We start from the raw sequence: 20,090 nt of genomic DNA, 5'->3' as shown, positions 1-20,090 counted from the left end.
GCAGTGTAATAACAGGTAATGTGAGTTAAGTTGCAAAGGTCAGAGGTGAAAGTTCTTAATTAGTATGACCTCTGCTGCAATGAAAGGCCTGGGAGGAAACAACTCACCAAGGATTATTGTGGAAAAAATATATAGCATCCATAAGAGAGAGTGTGATACCCTGGGGCTAGTAACTATGGGATGCTTAAACCTCCCCAAGGCCAGGAGGGGTGAGAGGATACCAGGAACCAGACAAAGAGAAGGCTCTGTGGAAAGATCTGCCTGACCAGAACTGAGCTGAAGTTGAAGGAGTTCAAGAGCCCTCAGAGACTTGGCAGGTGCATGTGTGTTATTATGTGTGTGTGTGTGTGTGTGTGTGTGTGTGTGTGTGTGTGTGTGTTGTACAGGCATGCATGTGCCCCCCCCTGCTAAATTTGATGACTTCATTCTCTTCTCTCCCTCTGGTTTCTCCCTTCCCACTGGCTGGTCTAACCAAAAGCCTCCTGTGCACAGACGTGTGTGGAGAAGATGGAGAGTGGGATATTCAGAAAGGCTAGGGGCAGGTATGAGAATCTTTTGAATGCCATTGAACAGGGCTCAACATGAAAAAAGGAACATTCCAGATTTATCAATCTAGTAGCAGTTAAAGAGGAGAAAGTGTTGGAGGAAGGGGCATAACTTAGGGAGATAAGATTTGATGTTCACAGAGTAAATTAGAAATATTCTGAATCAGGTATGTGGCAAAGAGAATAGAAACAAAGCAGCAAATGTGAAGCATAATATAAAGATTTTCTAGTAATTCATATGGCCCAATTTGTGTTTCTCTTATAGTTTTACCTTTAGATTTAGATTTCTAAATGTTATAAACGGTATGTAATTTTTGAGTTTAGATTGTGGCAATAACACCTCTCTTCTTTAATCATTTTATATAATGTGTTTTCTTTTTCTTTTTTTTTTCATTTCAATTTTCTTATTTGATATTCAGTTCTTGTTGAGGATAGAGCTCAGTGCTTCAGTAATTTAGTTTGAGAAATACTAATACTTTACAGAATACCAAGTGAGTGTTCAAAATTCAGGTTGCTCTCTGATTGTATTAAATATTTTCCTGATGTAACCAATAGTTTACTATAAATTCTAAAAATCAAACTATTTTAATTTCTCTATATTTTATAAATACTTTTAATTGCTCTATATCTTATAAATGAAAATATTCATGATATTTATCAGATAGTGTGAATTCCTACACAAATATCTATCTCATTCTATAAGGTTCAACAAATTCCCTTTTATATACTAATTTATCTTCAGTACAATGTAGGCATAAATTGTCAGAATAACCTACACAGATCTTGGTGGCTGATATAAAAATCATAAAGGTACAATAGCTTAGTGTCACTCCATTATATGATCTTTTGAAAGTCAGGAGCACACTGAACTCTATTTTGGGTACTTACCTCTCAGGGAAGCTTCTCTGTTTTATTCTCTGCAAAAAAGATAAAAAGTAATTTTACCAGGAGATAATGCCAACTAAAGAGCTAAAGTCTATTTTCATTCTTTTCTCCCTTCATCTACACTTCAACCTTCCTGTACAACATTATTTTGCAGGAATAAAATTCCTATTGGTCTTATCAGATACCTCCAAGAATTTTTTCCACTGCTGCTTGTGCTGTGGAAACCAATTCAAAAGGATCCAGGGTTGCAGGGCAAGGGGCAGGGTTCTAGACACCCACAAAGTGGTTAGGTTTACCTGCTGAAGAAGATCCAGATGCTCCTGTGAGTTGCTGAAGTTTTTCCCAATGTCAAAGAGGCAGAAGGTCTCCTGCTGGCAGATGTTAACCCAGTCCTGGTACTCCTCAGTGTCAGGGATGCGATCCAGGAAGATCCTGTATGCTTCCCACACCACTTCCTGACACACTGCAACACAGAGCCATTAGGGGGTGGAAAATGGCCACATTTAAAGAAGAAAACCCTTCCCCCAAAGCATAATCTCATAATATGGAAAATTCTTTTATGGTTTATATTGACACACTAATTTATAGCCCATAGAAACTAATTCATTTAACAAAATATTTGTTGGACCCTTTCTATGTGCTATGGGAGAAAAAAGAATATAAGGAATGTAGCATGTGCCTGTGTGTGCTTGCACATGCACAAGCATGCATGTGCAAATGCAAGTAAGGCTGCAATGTCAAATAGGGTGGATGAGGAAGACTTCACTATAAAGTTGACAATTTGAGCATTTGGAAGAGAAAGCACTCCCCCAACCCAGCCTCAGTGCTTTCACCATTCTGCAGAGCTGGTCTGTCAGTGTGGCTAGAGCATCACAGAATAATGGAGGATGAGGACTGGAAGAAGATATGGCAAGGGAGTTACATATTGTATAGGGCCTTGGAAACCAGTTGTCTCCAAACTAAGGTAGTTACCCTGGCTATACTAGAAGTCTTTCCAAGGGATGAACAGACAAATGGAAGTTTAAAAGGAGTCAGTTTCCAGGCCTCATGTTCCCTGTGCATACTTTCCTAAAAGGACATATCTCTCTTTTTTTTCAGTTCCCTTTTGGTCACAATCCTCCCTCTCATTCATCCTTTCCTACTCTTATCGGGGTTCAGTACCACTAGGTTACCATAGGAATGTATGGTTTTAAATAATGGCACTGAAGTTGAGAAAAGGAGTGAACTTAGATGCAGAATGACACATTTTGACCACTCAGGTGATTTCTGATTCTTTGCTTTCAACAAATTAGGAGTCCTACGGGAGTTGACAGCTGATAGATCATTAAGAATAATGATGACAGATCATGATGTATTATTGATATATAATGCCAAAGGAATTAAAGAAATAATGATATTATAATAAAACTTTGTTCCCCTCTATTTATTTATGTGAGCAAGTTTTCTTAGCACTTAAGTGAGATTAAGTAAAATAATAGGAATAAAATTTATGCTAAACTCTATCTAATCTTAAAAGGCACAATATAAATAATGACTAATAGAACACGAACTAATAGAGGAGAAAAACCAAAGCAACATCATCAATCTAGAGATAGATAGCTTAAGGTAGCTTAAGCTACAGAAATGTCATTTATACTGGATTCTTCCAAAGCTCTGTTTGTAATTTGGCATTTATACTTTTGTATTTATAAACATAAACAACTACAAAACCTTTATCTCACCATACATCCATCTGTCAATAAAATTATAAAGAAATTTGTCTAATTTTTATATTTTGTTTTAAATAGTTACATGTTAAAGATTACTAGAAATGCAACTGAATCCAGAAAATTTTATTTTAGACATAAACCCTAGATTCAGGGGAAATAAAAATATGTAATTTCAATGTTTATACTTTTTCCTTTTTTTTTTCAGAGAAGTATTTGGAGCAATCAATAACATTTTAAAGCATAACATAAGTTACATTGAAATAAGACTGTGACGGGGGTGGTGAAATAGAAATGTGGTGAAAAGGGGACCATGTAATGTTTCCTTCTCTTAAGAAGAGTTTGTTTATGTATTTGTTGAAAGAATTTGATGGTTCAATAAGAGTATTTAGTGGATGTAGTAGATTCCACTGGATATGTAAGAATGATCCAGTTCTTGTTGTATTTATTTATTTATTTTGGACCAAGGATTGAACTTAGGGGAACTCAACTACTGAGCCACCCCCAGCCCTATTTTGTATTTTTGTCTCACTGAGTTGCTTAGTGTCTCGCCATTGCTGAGGCTGACTTTGAACTCACTATCATCCTGCTTCAGCCTCCTGAGCCACTTGGATTATAGGCATCTACCACCAAGCCCAGCCAGTTCTTGTTTTATTTTAAATGTCAATATTTACAACTCACAGAAAGTTACAATCTTTTTAGTTATTTAAGCTTATGATGAAAAACTTTGCAAGGGGATCAACTGAAAAATGTACAAAGGGGAATATAATGTTAAATTGTTTTGGGGAGTTAAGTTAGTAAGCAATGCAGAAGACTCCTATTATAAAGCAATTGTATAAGTGGATTTTTACCTCTGGTGCATGGGAAGCAGTTGAAACCTTTGGGGCAGAGGCTGACATCATCTGACTTTCTAACCAAGACTAGTTGACTGCTGTGCTGAGGAAAGGGGTGGTGGGGAGGAGCAAGGTAAGAGGACAGTTTGGAGACTCTTGCTTTTATTGCTTTATCTCCTTCCTCCCAACTTATTCTATGTCTGGATTTTCCCAAGCTTTCTGTTTTAAAAGGCAAAGGGAATTCCAGATCAGTAGAAGCTCAAGTCATTTACCAATAGAAACCAGATAAGAACCTTTAAGGTAACTAATTAGTAATTCCCCTAGAGGGTGCAGTCCTACCAACTCAAATGTGCCATCTAGTTTCCCAAATGGGAGGATCAACATTCATGGGAGCAAAAAATTAGCTTCCCCCTGGAGAACCCACTTTTTGTGATTATGACCTCTCTCTTGTCAGGCAAGGATCAGGAATCAGTTTCAATGTCTTTTTCAGTACCAGCCATCACATAGTTCTTGAGTCTTCATTTCTACTCAAGGGTCTACATGCCAGTCATGAGAGAAACAAGACTTGCATTTTTTTTTTTTTCAGATTTATCCAAACTCTGAGAGTTATTTGTTCAGCTTGAGCAAGTCAACTGCCTTCACTACCCTTCTCTCCTACATACCCCATACTCTTTCTGGGGACTGTATTTTGCCCTTCCATTTTTTTCCTAGTGTACCTGCTAGTTTAGGTCAAAACCCATCTAAGTGCCAGAGATGCAATGATATATGAAAAAAACTATCACTGCCTGCATGGTATGTTGACCCTTGACTAGAGTTGATCCGTGATCCCCAGTCTTGGCCTGGGCCTGAAATCTGACCACAGAGGCCCTATCTCTCTGCTCTTTAATGTGTAGGCAGCATCCCCAGGAAACAGAGGCTCTGGAGGCCAGTGTGGCTGTCTGTAATGGGAAGTTCAGCCCTGCAGATGGTTATTCACAACTGGGAAGAATAATATGAGACCAATGGTGTGAAAAATTTAGGACTAAAAAAGCGTTTTCATACCATTAGTCTCATCTAATTCTTCCCAATTGTGAATAGTTAGTAATAGTGTTCATGTTTACTGTGATTTGTATGCTTATGCTTCTATTTGTTAAACATCTAATGGAGCTCGGTACACATTCATTGGGAACACACACTGGAATGGGAATCAGGATGTTGGGTCCTACCCATGTTCTTCTGCCAACTGTGCCCCTGATCATGCCAATTTACTTCTTCAGATCTCATCTGAAACATCTCTAGATGTTTTCCAGATCAGTGCCTCTACAGAACTTTGAGGTGTAAACAGATGACCCAGGGATCTTATTAAAATGCAGACTATGACAATAGGTCTGGAGTGGGATAGGAGAGTCTACATTTCTAACAAGTTCTCAGCTGCTGCTGATCTGCAGACAATGCTTGGTGTAGAAAGATCCTTCCCATCTTTCATCCACTTTAGGTTACATGTCACCAAGGAAGAAAAATCTTGCTTTTGATATTGGAATGCAGGGAGAGTGGAGATAGGAAAGACAGGGAAAGCCTGGAATGAGTGTGGTGGGGGTCAGAGGGGACACAACTATAAAGCTGGGAGCTTGGATGCTTGGATGGGGAGGAGCACAGAGCTCAGCCTGGAGAGGGCCAGAAACAAACTTTCCTTTTTTATTTGTGCTTTGGGATGAGCATGAGCTCAGAGCATTTTCCCTTGTGTTGCTTTAAGCATTGGGAAAAGAAATAGCTCAATATTCCATTTGATTTAGGAATAGCGAGCTTTCTCCCCTGAGTTTGAAAGATGTCAACAGATAATTTTATAAAAGCGGTGATGAGATCGGTAAGTGGGTTACTCCATCAAAGGAACACTGTAGCTAGGTCTTATTTCTTGTTTCTTTGTGAACCAATTTGTTAGACTTAAGAAAACCACGCTGATGAATAGTAAAATTTAATATCACCCAGGGACAGCTATAAAGATAATGGACTGTCATTGCTGTGGGGAGAAAAACAGTGGTTTGTTTCATCCAGGGAAACAAGAATGAAAGAGACAAACCTAATCAAGAATAGAGATAAGAATAAAAATTCAGGACTAAAAATTAGGTTGCACAATAAATAGTCTATTCTTCAAATACTTGCAGTGTATCCTGTTTGTGAGTGTTGTAAAGAGTTACAAGTTACAAGAAAATAGTTAGCAATAGTGTTTATGTTCACTGTGATAAAAAACTATATATTTGTATGTTTATGCTTCAATTTGTGAATACTATGTAAATTACCAGTGTCATTATCTGTCAATATATAGGCACATTCAAAATGAATAATTTATGTATTTCTCTCTCTCTGTCTCTCTCTTTCTTTTTGCATTTTCAATGAATGGGATATTTGCCTTCTGTATCATCAAGAAGTATTTATTGAAAACCGCTTTGGTAAGATGCTATGCCAGGACTTCAGAATATTTATATAGAGTACTTCTTTCTTACAACTGGAGTTCTCCTTCTGTCTATGACCCAGTACTTTTCAATTTTCTATGGGTGTGTTTTCTATCAGAAAACAAATCTTTTTAATTCCACATAAAATGAGACATATGAGGAATTATAAGGCTTGATTTTTTTTTGAAATTCTTAGTTGATTACGCCTCCAAAATACAATAAGAACTCCTCAGATTAATTTAACCCTGTGCATGGTTTATAGATACAGACAGCCAGATGTGGTAGTATTCACCTGTAATCCCAGTATTTCAGGAGAGTAAGGCAGGAGAATTGCATATTTGAGGTCAGTCTCAGCAATTTAGTGAGACTCTGTCTCAAAATTAAAAAAAACAAATAAGAAGGTCTGTGAATGTAATGAATTTCACTGGTAGAGAACTCCTGAATTCAATCCCCAGTACCACACACACAAATCTCCATCCCATAGATGTAGACTTCTAAGACCTTTTTGGATTTTAGTATAATGATATAAGTTTTCAGTTGTCAAAATACACAACATATCATAGGCTAGAATTGAGCCAGCTTGCTCTACTGAATGGGCTTTAAGTAGAGCAAGAAGGCTCTGTATTTTGCAATAGGTTCAAGCATCTAGAGTGATTAGGGTGGGAAATCTGTAATATAATCTCCTCAATTTCCATGTATGAGATGAGTTGAACTTGAACTTAGGCTTCAGAGAGATAGGTCCTTTGCGGCTACCCAGAGAAGTGAATAGCAGCTAGAGAAAAATTATTTTTTATTTAAAAGAAGCAGCTCTGGGACTTTTTTTTTCCATCTATGGTATACAAATAAATAAATAAATAAAAAACCAGTCACGGATGGCTGTGATGGGATTTAACCCCTTAATGACTTGTAGGAATGCAGGAAGAATCCTGTTAAGCTGTCATGGGGTAGAAGCTGCTCTGTGCCTCTGCTGGGAGCTGGTCATATCCTGCATTATCTCTTGGCAGTTACTCTTACTTAACTGTTTCCCCTCCACACTCCAACCTGCCTCCAGGTTTCCAAAAATTAGAAGGTTTTTTTTTTTCTTCCTGGATTTGCAATAAATAGCAGGCTTGTTAAGGGGAGGGAGGGAGGGAGAGAGAGAGAGAGAGAGAGAGAGAGAGAGAGAGAGAGAGATGAGAGGAGAGATCTGGATTGAAATGTTGCTTTTGAAAAATGAAATCTTAAGTCATAAGTCAACTTGCTCAGATATCTGGTGTCGAAATCATTCTGTACTTTTCACTTCATAAGAACAACATTAAAATTCAATATTGGCTTCAGCAAAAGTAAAACAAAGAGGTAAAATCTGTATATCAAGGCTCTCTATGACTTTTCAAGTGCCTTTATGATCTCAAGTTGCACAGGACATTGTTTTAAATCACAAGAGATGATACCCACCATAGTTTTGGATGTTTATTATTCATTACTATCAGATTAGTGGGCTGCTTTTTTTTTTCCCCTCTTGTGGCTAAATGAGAGTCTCAGGAAGTTTCTACAGATGAATGAAATAAAAGAGATGAAGAGAGAAAAAAAGCCTAAACAGGTTTCAGCTTTTTCCTTACCTCTCAATCTATAATAAGCTTGAAGACTGGCTAAAATCTGTTTCATGGATTCCTGTGGACAGACATTAACCCCAGTTGGGAAAAATGCTGATCTTTTTGTTCGAAGTTTTGTCAAATCGAATATTCGTCTCATGGTTGACACTTTGTACATTTTTGCAGTATTTTCAGCTGTTTCGATTCTTGGGGCATTGTCTATGTCTTTAGTTTCAGAATTGTATAATCTAATGGAGATATCTGTAAGAGAAAGATTATTTCCTGGTGAATATATATGCATTTATGTGTTTTATGTGACATACATGGACAAATGAATGAAATATGCTAAAAATTATAATGCTTTGGCTTATAAAATACCTACTTTGGTGCACCTGCCAGCTATAATATTCCTAGGACAAGATATTTTCAGAAATAAGAGAATAGCATAATGAGCTGATCAAGTATTTTTTTTTTTTTTTTATAAAAGCCAACATCTCAAATCATCTTGCCTTTAGGAACTGCCAAATATTGAAACCATTTCCCACACATCTCTCTGAAAATCATTCCTCACTTAGCACTCAAGACTCCCAAGAGATTCTTCTTTCGATAGACATTATAATTCAAGTGGGGAATGATGGATCATTGTGGTACCCAGAGGTATACTCTTAGGGAGGAAGTGGAGTGCTTCTAAAAACCTAGGAGAAAAAAAATACAACAAAAATATTTCCTGCCGATTAGTGGCAGCCTAGGATTTCTAAATGACATGGTGCAGAGTGTGGGAATCAGTTTGAAAATGAGTTGGAGCACGGATGAGTCTTAAAGGTACTTTACAAAGCAAGCTTGCTTGTTTATGAGGGTGGTGAGAAGAAGGATGAAGGGGAGGTCAGAGAGAGGATCTGGTGGCAAATGTAACTGCCTAAGCTATTTCATGGTGCAGGTAGGGAACAGTGCTGTGTCTATTAAGGTTAGAACTAGATTTCATTTTTAACTTTCTGGACCCCTTATACTGAATATAGCTTACATTCCTGAGCACTTTTTAATTTTAAGTTCTTTCACATGTTTTATTTTGTACCATTCTCACAAAAGCTTTACTATTTACATAAATATTATTTTTCTCAGTGTATCATGTAGCAGGATACAGAAGCTCACAGGAGGCAGAGCAGGTTTACAGTATAATGAAGTCTCCATTCCTTCTCTGGCATTTAATTTCTTCCCTTTTACTAACTCTACCAATTAAGAAAGGAAGCTTCTATGGACAGTGGCCATTCAGTCTGGCCCCTTGATACTCCAAAGCACCTGGAGATACATATTATGGAGATATATATTACCATTTTAACTAGGGGAGGCTCTTTAACACATCTTCTGAAATGTGATACAGATGAGACAATCAAGCAGAAATTCAAGCAGGGCAGCTGGAAAGCAATTCAAATGTTGTTACAAAGAGTAAAAGTCCCTCCTTCATTATGGGGGGGTAGAGAGTCTTGGTGGGATCATGAATTCTCTGTCACTTTGAAGGATCTCAGGGTCTTGGGCAGTGCTATTATTATTATTTTTTTTAGGCAAGAATCCCCAGGAAGAAAGGAAGTTTAGAGATTAATTGGCTCTATCAACCCCACACTAGACAAATAAATCATAATTCCTGGGTAGAATACAGGCATCAGCAATTTTTGAAGATCCTCAAGTAATTTCAAAATGCAGACATGTTTGGCAGCCACTGTTTTATGGATCCATAAGGAAGCTTCCAGATGCTTCCAGCTGGAGTCAAGATAATCCATCTCAAAATGGCTTAACACAGGAAGTTATTATCACACCCAAAGGGAAGCTGCAGGTAGGGAACACCTGGTGAAAACGGAGCTCTGGCTCTGACATTCTGTACTTCCCTGGATTCTGCCCCTCAGGTGGTGACCTTATTCACAGGCAGGATTCCATCAAGTTCCTCTGATGGTGGCTAACAGCAACTGGGGCAATACTCTTGCCCTTGTTCATGCCGAAAGATAGCTTTTCTATTACACATGTCTGACTTAGGCCCTGTGTCTGCACCAAGAACGTTGATGAGGGTATGTGATGCTGTTGGTTTGAGCTGAGCAATCGCAGGGCAGGGGACTGAGATTACTTGAACTGGTTCCTTGTTACTGTGGGGGCGGAGTCAGTTTTTCCTGAGTCAAATTGGTGGCGTGGCAAAGTGAAAGGTGCCCATTCAGCATGAGGATAAAGTGGAAAAAGAGGACTAGGAACTGGGTCCCAGATGTTAGTGCCTGCTGCAGTCAGTAAGTGTAAATTTATGTTTGTGCATATTAATAATCTTCTAAAATATGTTACAGATTGCAATAGTGTTGTAATAGTAAAAATTAACTTTTTGTTTGGTGACTGGCACAATGTGAGCAGCCAGACTTCTGAGATGTTTTGTAATACTAACCTGATCACAGTGTAATTTTCATTATAAATAATTGCATGTATTTGTTCTGTTCATTAAGACAAATTTTCAGAACTTTCTTCTCTCTCAATTTTCTATTCCTTCTTTGAAACTAATTATTCATTGTCTTGGTTTTGATATTTTCTCTTTATCAAGTTTTGCCAAATAAATAAATATTAAAAAATTAACCTTTTGCCATTTGGAATAGAAGGAATGGGTATCAGATAAAATTTCATCCTATCTGATTTAACACAGGCCACACTTAGGAAAATTGCTCCCCATTTCTCCTGTCCTTCTCCATTTTTCTCAGGGTGCTAACAATATGAGGAGGAAGTTCTGTTGTTATGCTGGTCCTGTTCTCCACTTTGTCACCTCACAATCTAATTTAGTCCATTGATGTTGGTCCTCTTCTTACTTTTTTTTTTTTTTAATGTTATGCTCTGTAGAACTTCCTGGATAATTTGGCTTGGGCAGAGCATATACTCCACCCTCTGCGGCTGTGGAGACAATGGTCCTGTTCTGGAATTTTCCCTAGTGGATACCTGTAGACCTTAACACTTGGCTCATGTACAGGCTGACTCTGTAGTTCTATTTAATATCAGGCTTTAGATTTCATCCTCCTATCAAGGTGGGGTATGAGAAGATCACAGATTTGCCCCAGCCTCCCTACAAGCTTCCATGTGTCCCCCTTTCCCAGCTATGGTCAGTCTTTTCCTATGCTACATATGTCAACGAGTCCTCACAATTAGTCTAGAGCAAGGTGAATTAAGGTAACATGTAAATTAATTTGCATTGGATTCCTTGTTCACAACTGTTATCTTTTCACTCTTAAGTGTACCCATGTTTAGAAAATAAATTATATGGTCACCCAGTTTTAAGTATCTCCTTGCTGGAGGAAATCCAAATTGAGCATTCTACAAATGGCTCTCTCTCCTCCAGGAAGTGCCCTGTTTCATTTTTTAATATCTATACTTAGCTAATTCTGTCTTTTAGCTGAAAATTATCGTCCAGTAACTTCCACACATTATTCTTCCTGATTCTGCCCTTTAGTACAGCAAAGACCAAACTATAGGTACTTCCATAAACAGTTGATCATATATTCCAACCACTGTTCACCACCATACGTTAAACATTTTCCATCTTTCTTTGGTTTCTTCTTCACATTGTTTTAGTCAGTTTTTTTGCTATTGTGATTAAAGATCAGACTCGAACAACTGTAGAGGAGGAAAAGTTTATTTGGGGGCTCATGGTTTCAGATGTTTCAATTTATAGATAGTAGACTCTGTTCCTTAGGGGCTCGAGGTGATGCAGAACAACGTGATGGAAGTGTATGATGGAGGGAAGTAGCTCACTTGAAAATCAGAAAGCAGAGAGACTCTGTTCACCAGATACACAATATATGCCTCAAAGGCATGCCCCCAATGAACTACTTCCTCCTGCCCCACCTCACCTGCTTCCAGTCACCACTCAGTTAATCTCATCAGGGAGTGATTCACTGATTAGGTTAATGCTCTAACCTTAATCATTTCTCCTCCAAACCTCCTTGAGTCGTCTCACACATGAGCTTTTGGGGGACACCTCATATCCAAACCATAACATACATTAAAGTTAGATCTTCAGCTGATCTTGTTCTCTATTACATAAAGCCAACCAGGGGGCATTCCTTGCATTGACACTATAGTTTGGGCTAGGATCAGAATGTTTCATCAGTGCTTCTACCCAATATCATCACTAAAGAAGAGATAGGCAATTACCTAAGTCCAAGCCTGTTTGTAAGACAGGCCACACTGACAAAGTCTACTTAAAAATTTTTCAAGGATTTCAAATAAAATAAACAAAAAAGTTTATTTTATTTGAAGAAAAAATAAAGAGGAAAAGAAGGATTTGAAACATGGTAAAAACAGTTCATATTTATAGGAGCTAATACAAACACTTGGGTAAGGCAATTAAATCAGATTAGATGCTATTCTTCAGAGCTACATAAGTGATAATAATATTGAACTGAACTTTTAAAGATTTGTTGGGTGCATTTCCATGAGTTTGGTATTTTTACCTTGAGAAAGTATTTGGAAAAAATAGGTAAAATTTAGTAAGAGTTAATTGATAGTTGAAAGACCTGTTATAAAAGGGGAATATCTTTAATAGAAGCCTGAAAAATATTTTGAGGCAGAAAGTATTTCTCTAAGATGATGAAAAACTTGAGTCTAACATGAATGATGAATTGGCTGCTATCTAACAACTCTCTGGTTGAAGTTTGAAGTTACAAAGAGAAGATAAGGTCAAAGTAACTTCAGGAAAAAACAAATACACAAACCGTTTCCTAGAGTAAAAGAGTATATGAGAAAAAATTACATATTTTATGTATTTGGAATAATAAGCAATTGTACTATTTGAAATAGTAGATTTTAAACCAGCAAAATAACACTTAAACCTATGGTTTTGGAAAATAGTCATATTATTGAATGAAGATGTTGAAGACAAAATGAAAATTAATCAGAATGTTTAGAACTTCTAAGCAAAGATGAGGAAAAGGTATAATATTCATGGTGCTTAGTTTCTAAATTTAACTTTATTATGTTCATCATTTGTGAAAGCAGTAGTAGCAACACAAATCATATAATGTCACTAAATTATTTAAATTATTTTAATAGTACCAGTGATACACAGGGTGTTGACTCTCTCTATATAACTTGGATGTTCTTGACCACCAAGTACATCCTGAGTTCCCATACATATAAAATGGGGAATAATTATAACCTCCCTGAGTGAGTCTCTGTGACATTAAAGGAATGACAACACGGGTAGCCCTTGAACCAGTGTTGGGCACATATTCAATAACTCCTTTATCTGACAACCCATGCATTCCACTTGCAGTGGTTGCTCATCTGGCATGACCTTTCATGAATGCTCCTCAGTCCTCATACTTCCCTATACTGGTGTCCTGAAGTCTTCTATGCTTCCACTGGCAGTGCTCATGTTTATCCAGTCTTTCATACCAGAGGGTCCTTCTCTTCCATTTTTTGGGGGGCTCCTACTTTTTCTCTAAGGACCAGCTGAAGTATTTTCTCTTTTAAGCTTGCTCAGATCCCCTGTGCAGAATTCATCCATATGTTTCCTAATATTCCTCTAGTGTGGCTCATATTGCTATGGCATTTTCTGACTCACCAATGTTCTCAAATCCTTACTATGTTTCAGGCCCACTGTGGTATACAGTGTAAGTTAGATGAACACATATCATGCAACTGATGTTGTAGTGCTTTTTTCTCCTGCTTTGAGTAATTTGTTGTAAATACGAGTTTCCCCCTTTAGATTGCAAATGCCTTGAGGTTCTGTGTTGTCATCCCAGCCCTCTCTCCTCTATTCACCTCAGTGCCTAGTTAGTATGTAAAATGTTTTGTACACAACAGATATGAATATATATATATATATATATATATATATAAAGTGATTAAATGAAAAATGACTGTAAAATATTAATGATATATGTATGAGTTTTTAATGATATATGTATGAGTTAGATTTATTTTAAAAACCATTAGACCATGAAAAATAGCTTTATATGTCTGGCCCACTTACATTATTGAAATTTCCCTTTTAAATTTCTGCCCACTCTCTGGTATATAATATCAGAGGATTAGGACACAGATATATTAAATAAAGCTTAGTCAAAGAATTCTTTTGTGAATGAACATTGAAAGAACAGAAAGAAAATGGTTTATGTATTAAGTGCATATTACTAACATCTGTATTCCCACTTTCAATACATCTATAAATAGACAAATAATCAAGGAAACCAATTAGAAGTGTGGGTTTCAGTGAGAAAGAACATCAGTGTTACCTAAACCTTAATAATGACAACCCTGAGTTTATTTGCCCCTCAATGGCTATATCCAATCCTTTGCCTAATCCTCACCTGCATCCTTGTAGCTGAGCATGGATGGAGAAAAATAAGCATTAGAATTTGCTTTAAATTCAGGATCTTAAGTAAACTCATACTCCTTTCCTGTAGTCTGTTCAAAGTCCCATTCTCCTGGAGAACTGTACACAATTTTTCTCAGATTTCCTGTACCTTCTTGCTTATGTATACTTCCAGCTGATGAGTCCTTCACATTTTACTGAGAACAAGATGAGCCAGAAGAGAATTTGCATATCTGCCCTCTGGATGTACCAGTGCTCATGTACTCTGCTTCCCCTCTGTGGCTGATGAGGGGTGTGTGCTATAATCTAAGCTCCTTTACTTATGCATCCATCCTTGGTCAACTCTCAAGGAAATTCTTCCAGAAATTCTAGCACTTTCTTACATCATTACTTTTCCTCTTTGTACCGGATTATTCTTATATGTGCACAAACATGTTATTACTCTTCCTTTTATTATATTTTTATGTGGTGCTGAGGATCAAGCCCAGGGCCTCGCACCTGCAAGGTGAATGTTCTACCCCTGAGCCACAACCCCAGCCCCTCTTCCTTCTATTATAAAAGAAACAAAAAGCACTCTCTTGAAACTACATTCTCTCTATCCACTGACTTACTTTTCAATTCATACTTACATCAAAACTCCTTGAAAGATCCGTTTTTACCTCCTTATCCAGAACAAAGCAAAGGCCTACATAAGTGAGAATTCACCTGAGATCACATGAGTAGCTAACAATACCCTTCCTTCTATTTCTCAATGTTTCCTTTTTAAAAATTATTTCAACATTTGTGATGTGTTCATAGAGCCTGGTATATTCTACATGCTAGTGTGACACTTCACCAGATTGGGTTGCTATAACTGTGAGGGTTGGGAATAGATTAAAAGACCACTAGTGGCTGCCTGAAACCTTTAATAGTACCAAACCCTATTTACACTATGTTATTTCTATACATCAATGCACAAATTTAACACTCGCTAACTTTTCTAGTTTAACAGCAAATTTGCTTGGATTTCTTTTTCTCTCTTTATAATTTCATGAACAGAAGATTTGTTTTTACACTAGGTCTTAGCAGCCTAGAAACCACTGAAGTTCACATTATTTTCCCCCAGAGTCACTGAAGAGTTTATTTTTTCCTTCCTATACACCGTTTGGCCTCCGGTCACAGATGGATGACAAAGTTTCTATTTCAGATTTAACTTTGCCCATGAACTGGTCTCTTTCTTGGTTATATATTCAAGCTGATAATTGATACAGCATTTACCAACCTGTTTGGACCTCTCCTCAGCATTAGAGAAATATTTTTTAGTTTTCTATTAGAGGCTTATGATATAAGGTTACTGTACACTTTTAGTGACAACAGTATATAAGAGGAATAGGAGAATGGAGATTTCACAACAGCATTGCTAAGAAAGCAACAGTCACTGATACAAAGCACTTAGCAAACCCATTATAACTTCCTGGGGGAAAAAGCCTCAGTGTCTTAATGAATGAAGTAATGGGAGTGAAGACAAAACTTACTGGAATTTCTACAGAACAGAAATCTCAATTTGAAGAACAAAACTCCATAGAGACAACAGGGATAACATTTCAGGATCAAATCAGTGACTGGAAATTTTCAGAAAAAAAATAATTTAATCTTGCATAAACTTTTCTAATTTTACTAAAAAGAATGAAGAGTTGTGGCCTTTTTGCAAATGTTCCACTCATGAGTGATCCAGGATATCCTGGTGTTCCCCCTACATTAGCAGATTCTCAATTATGCACCTGAAATTTTTTTCCAGATAGCAAAGGCAATTAAATATACATCATGCTTAACATACTTGAAAATGTATGAACACATTATGCAAAATTGCTGAACACCTTATTCAAGGCTGTTTCAGAAAATTATATGGACTTTAAGCACTCTGTTTTCTGGATGATCAAGTAGAGAACATAGAAGTTTCTCCAACTTGCTTTTCCATCTGTCCTCCTACATCCGATTCCCAATAAACTCACACAATGACAACCCTAGTCTGTGGCCTGAGAATCAAAATATGTTGGAATAAATGATTCAAAAAGGATAAAAGAAATTAAGAAAACTTCCAGTTACTTCCTTTAATAAATTATGAAGTAAATAAACATTCACAACAGTCGGCCTGCAGGCCGATTATCAATGATGCATAGAGAAATGGCTACATCATTTCCCTTGCTGAAGCTTCTGAAAATCTATGCCATTGCAGCCTTTCTTATCTTCAAAACTGGCATTTGTTCAATAACAGCACTACCTACAGAGGATGAAAATCAGTATTCCCTTCTCTCAAAGAATTAGAAGAGTTGCATTAACTTTGTCTTCATTGTAAAAATCAGGATTAGCCATTAACTTACCTGTGTCAGGAGGAAAGGGGTTAGGATGACAACCCATTACAAGAAATAAAAGGTTGCTAGCTCTTAATTTCTAGGTTATACATATACATTTGTATTAAGCTTCATTTTTACCCCACTTACCAAAAAAAAAAAAAAAAAAAAAAAAGAGAGAGGAGGAGGAGGAGGGGGAGGAGGAGGAGGAGGAAGGGGAGGAGGAACCAAATTTGAAGGTGAGATGCTGAGAAATTTGCAGAGGTACAAATCTATGTTTATTGAGGAAACATGCATGAGTGGGCATTAACAAAACTGAAGACAAAGGGAAAGTTAGAAAAAGAAAGGAGATTGCCTTTTTGTGTCTAGAGTAGATGGCCCTTTGAACAGGTGTAATCGCCATCAATTCTGGTCTGGTCAATGTCAGGAGGTGGAGTGGCAGCAGTGTAGCAGAGCTGTGTCCTTAACTGTCCTCAAAGCAGAAGTGTGTGCTAATTCCCCATCCTCTTAGTAGGGACAAAGGGCAGGGCATATTGAGAAGAGGAGGTGTGTTCTCAATGTGGACTGGTCTCTCTGTGAGCTAAAGAAGGAGAGGAACATATTGGAAGTACTTGTTATAGGGTGATGAGAAGGTGAAGTAGCACGTGGGTATCTTCATTTAAGGCATTAAATCACTTGATGAGGCAGCTCATGGGCTGAAGTCAGTCTACTCACAACCAGCTGCCAGCTTTGGGGGTTCTGCACCTGCTTCAGAACCATATCTCTGGTCATAGGGAATGCCTTTGCCTCTTAACTAAGGGGACACACAGCTTCAAGATACGCACTTTGTGCCAGAAGTGGTGAGAAACTGCAAGTTCAATATGTTGCTTCCTCACGGAGCCCTAAATTTACTTTAAAATTTTAGCAAAAAGTGTAACATGTAAAGGACCATAAAAAATTTTCCACATGAATACATAAGTTAACTCAATAAAATCTTCCCCCACATTTGAGCCGGTCTTGAAAATAAGGAGAGTAGGATATTTTCATAAACTGTGATTAATAAAAAATGTATTGCTTTGAAAAGGGCTGAATGGAGTTTGATGAATGCTGCAGTAGAGCTTAAGTGAACAGGATAAGAAACTGGAGTGGGAGCAAGTTGTGGCAAGTTGTTAGCTGGCAAAGCTGAGATCTCACACCTGGCTGCCTGTTTTGTATTTGCTGACTGGAAGAAACAAGTGCTTTCTCCAGCAACTGAGTTTGCTATCCCTTAAATAATCTGAACATCTTATAGCTGGAACATCAGCCCTACTAGGCCACTTCTAATCATCTCATTCTTACACTAACTTAAATCTTTTTTTTTTTTTTTATCACTTCTGCTTACTAATTCTTAACCCAACACATGCATTTTTTGGTAACATCACTGTAAATTTCAGAATATGGAGTTTGAAATAAGTATACTGGCCACTGGTAAGAGAATTGAATGGAATTCTATAAGTAAGTCAGAGATGTATGGATGATGAGTTACAATTGTACCTTACAAATGTATGGAACAAAATACTTTTCAGAGCACTTTTAAAGCCTAACTTGACTTAAAGATTGGAAACCAATAGTTTATGCCAGAAAGTATTAGGCAATTCATGAGCAGGAGTTAGATCCAACCCATGCTTTATGAAGCTGATTTAGAAGTGGGTGGGGAAGACAAATAGCAGGAATTCGCAGAGACCTACACCAAGAACCTCTAAAATAAATCTGCAAAAAATTCAGGAGGAAGCTGATTTTAAAAACTGGGGTGCAGTGAGATAATAGTAGGTGGGCAGTAATATGGATTTACTTATGAGATGCATTAATAACTTGTGTCAAGTACCCACTTTCCTTCTGTTTTCATCAATGTTAGGGGGCTAAAACACAGGGTATTTTCCAGTCCATGATTGTTAGGGGTGCTGTGTATTTGGGGACACCAAAATCTGAATTATTCATATCAGGATCAGCTCTAATTTAGCTCAGCATCTTTGTTTTCTGGAGCTTGGTGCTGTCCATGATATTACTAACCCTGAAACACACTGTCCCTTGGTTTTAGTGCTCTCATATGAACCTAATCTTGGAGTATGTTGCAGTTATGAGTAGAGAATAGCATAGATAGTAGTATTTATTGCAAATATTGCCACAAAAGCATAGAATTCTAAATACTCAGGGCAGGCAGAACTGGAATAGAATTAAGAGAAACAGATGTACATCTTGGTAAATTTCTGATCTGTAGGACCTACTATAGTTCCTGCAGAAAAGCAAAGTTAACTGCATTTTGGGTTCCCGCATCTCTGGGTTACAGTAAAGGTGGCTCTGCCATGTTCTACTCATGGTCAAATATCTCTATATACTTCTGGTCTCTAACCTAAGAGGGAGATAATAATAATTCCAGCACTATAGTTTTGATTTGCACCTTTATATTGTATAGCTTTGTATTGTTTTGAAAATTAAATGAGAAAATGGATAGGAAGAGCTTCGTGAAAGGCCTAGTACAATGTTAGTTGCTATGATTCTATGTCAATTTTTTCCTGAGGTTTAGGATTAAGCCTGAAAGGAACAGGGTTTCCTGATTTGGAAAATAAAAATATGGGGCACAGTCAAATTTAAATTTCAGATTAACAGTGAATAACATTTTAGGAAAATGTGTCTTGTGCAATATTAGATGTGCATAGACCAAATGTTTTTGTTAAAAGACAGGGATTATCAGACTACATTTTAAAAAGTCCAACTGTATCTTGTTTTAAGAGACACATATAAATCAAAAGATTCAAAGTAAAAGTATGCAAAAAAGTCACAACATGCAAACACTAATCAAAAGAAATCTGGTATGATAACATTAGTATCAAATGAAGTCAGAGCATTGGTGGCAAATGTTAAATAACCAATGCTGGGGCATGAGGTGATATTTGCAGTATTTGCCATTGTTCCTGTGTTAATACTCGCCATGACTAATTTTAAGCTACCAGTATGACGTAAGTGAGTTGGGAAGACATGTTTTCAATTGGCTCTTTTGACTCATTACAGATCAGTTTCAGCATACCAGTGGACAAAGTTCATTATTAAACAGAAAACATTACAAAGATAAAGACAGACATGGCATAATGATGAAAGTATTTTAGAATGATATAAAAAGTTAAAATTTTATGCCCTCAAGAATTTTATAAATATATGAAATAAATTTTTTTAGGTAATGAGGAAAATAAAATTCACATTAGGCGCATTTAAAGATTTCTTAGTTATCAAAATAATAAACAAATAAAAATCAGTAAGGGTAGAGATTTGAAAAACATGCTCAAACCTGACCTTTTAACATATATGGAGGAATATATCTCCAAACTATTAAATATAACTTTTTTCAAACACAGAGAAAACAAACAAAAATAGAGTATATGCCTGACTAAAATGCAAATCTTGATTTTAAAAAGAGTGATATCATGTACATTATGTTTTCAGACTA

General features: G+C 37.0%; 1 protein-coding gene across 2 annotated transcripts in view; it reads right to left on the bottom strand.

The window, feature by feature from the left end:
* The window catches only part of Impg1 (interphotoreceptor matrix proteoglycan 1), a 134,249-nt gene that overhangs the window by 103,373 nt on the left and 10,786 nt on the right, over window positions 1–20,090 (bottom strand). Inside the window, exons 2-4 of one of the 2 annotated variants that reach the window (XM_021720219.3) lie at window positions 7,997–8,230; window positions 1,727–1,893; window positions 1,434–1,462 (exon numbers count right to left, since the gene is read on the bottom strand). In XM_021720219.3, coding sequence (XP_021575894.2) covers window positions 1,434–1,462; window positions 1,727–1,893; window positions 7,997–8,230 — 430 coding nt within the window. The remainder of the gene's footprint in view (window positions 1–1,433; window positions 1,463–1,726; window positions 1,894–7,996; window positions 8,231–20,090) is intronic. The other variant, XM_040282982.2, reaches the window with a different exon arrangement.

Source organism: Ictidomys tridecemlineatus, chromosome 8, assembly GCF_052094955.1.
Source record: "Ictidomys tridecemlineatus isolate mIctTri1 chromosome 8, mIctTri1.hap1, whole genome shotgun sequence".
NCBI lineage: Eukaryota > Metazoa > Chordata > Mammalia > Rodentia > Sciuridae > Ictidomys > Ictidomys tridecemlineatus.
The sequence above is the reverse complement of the archived record's forward strand: the minus strand, read 5'-3'. Positions and strand labels throughout refer to the sequence as shown.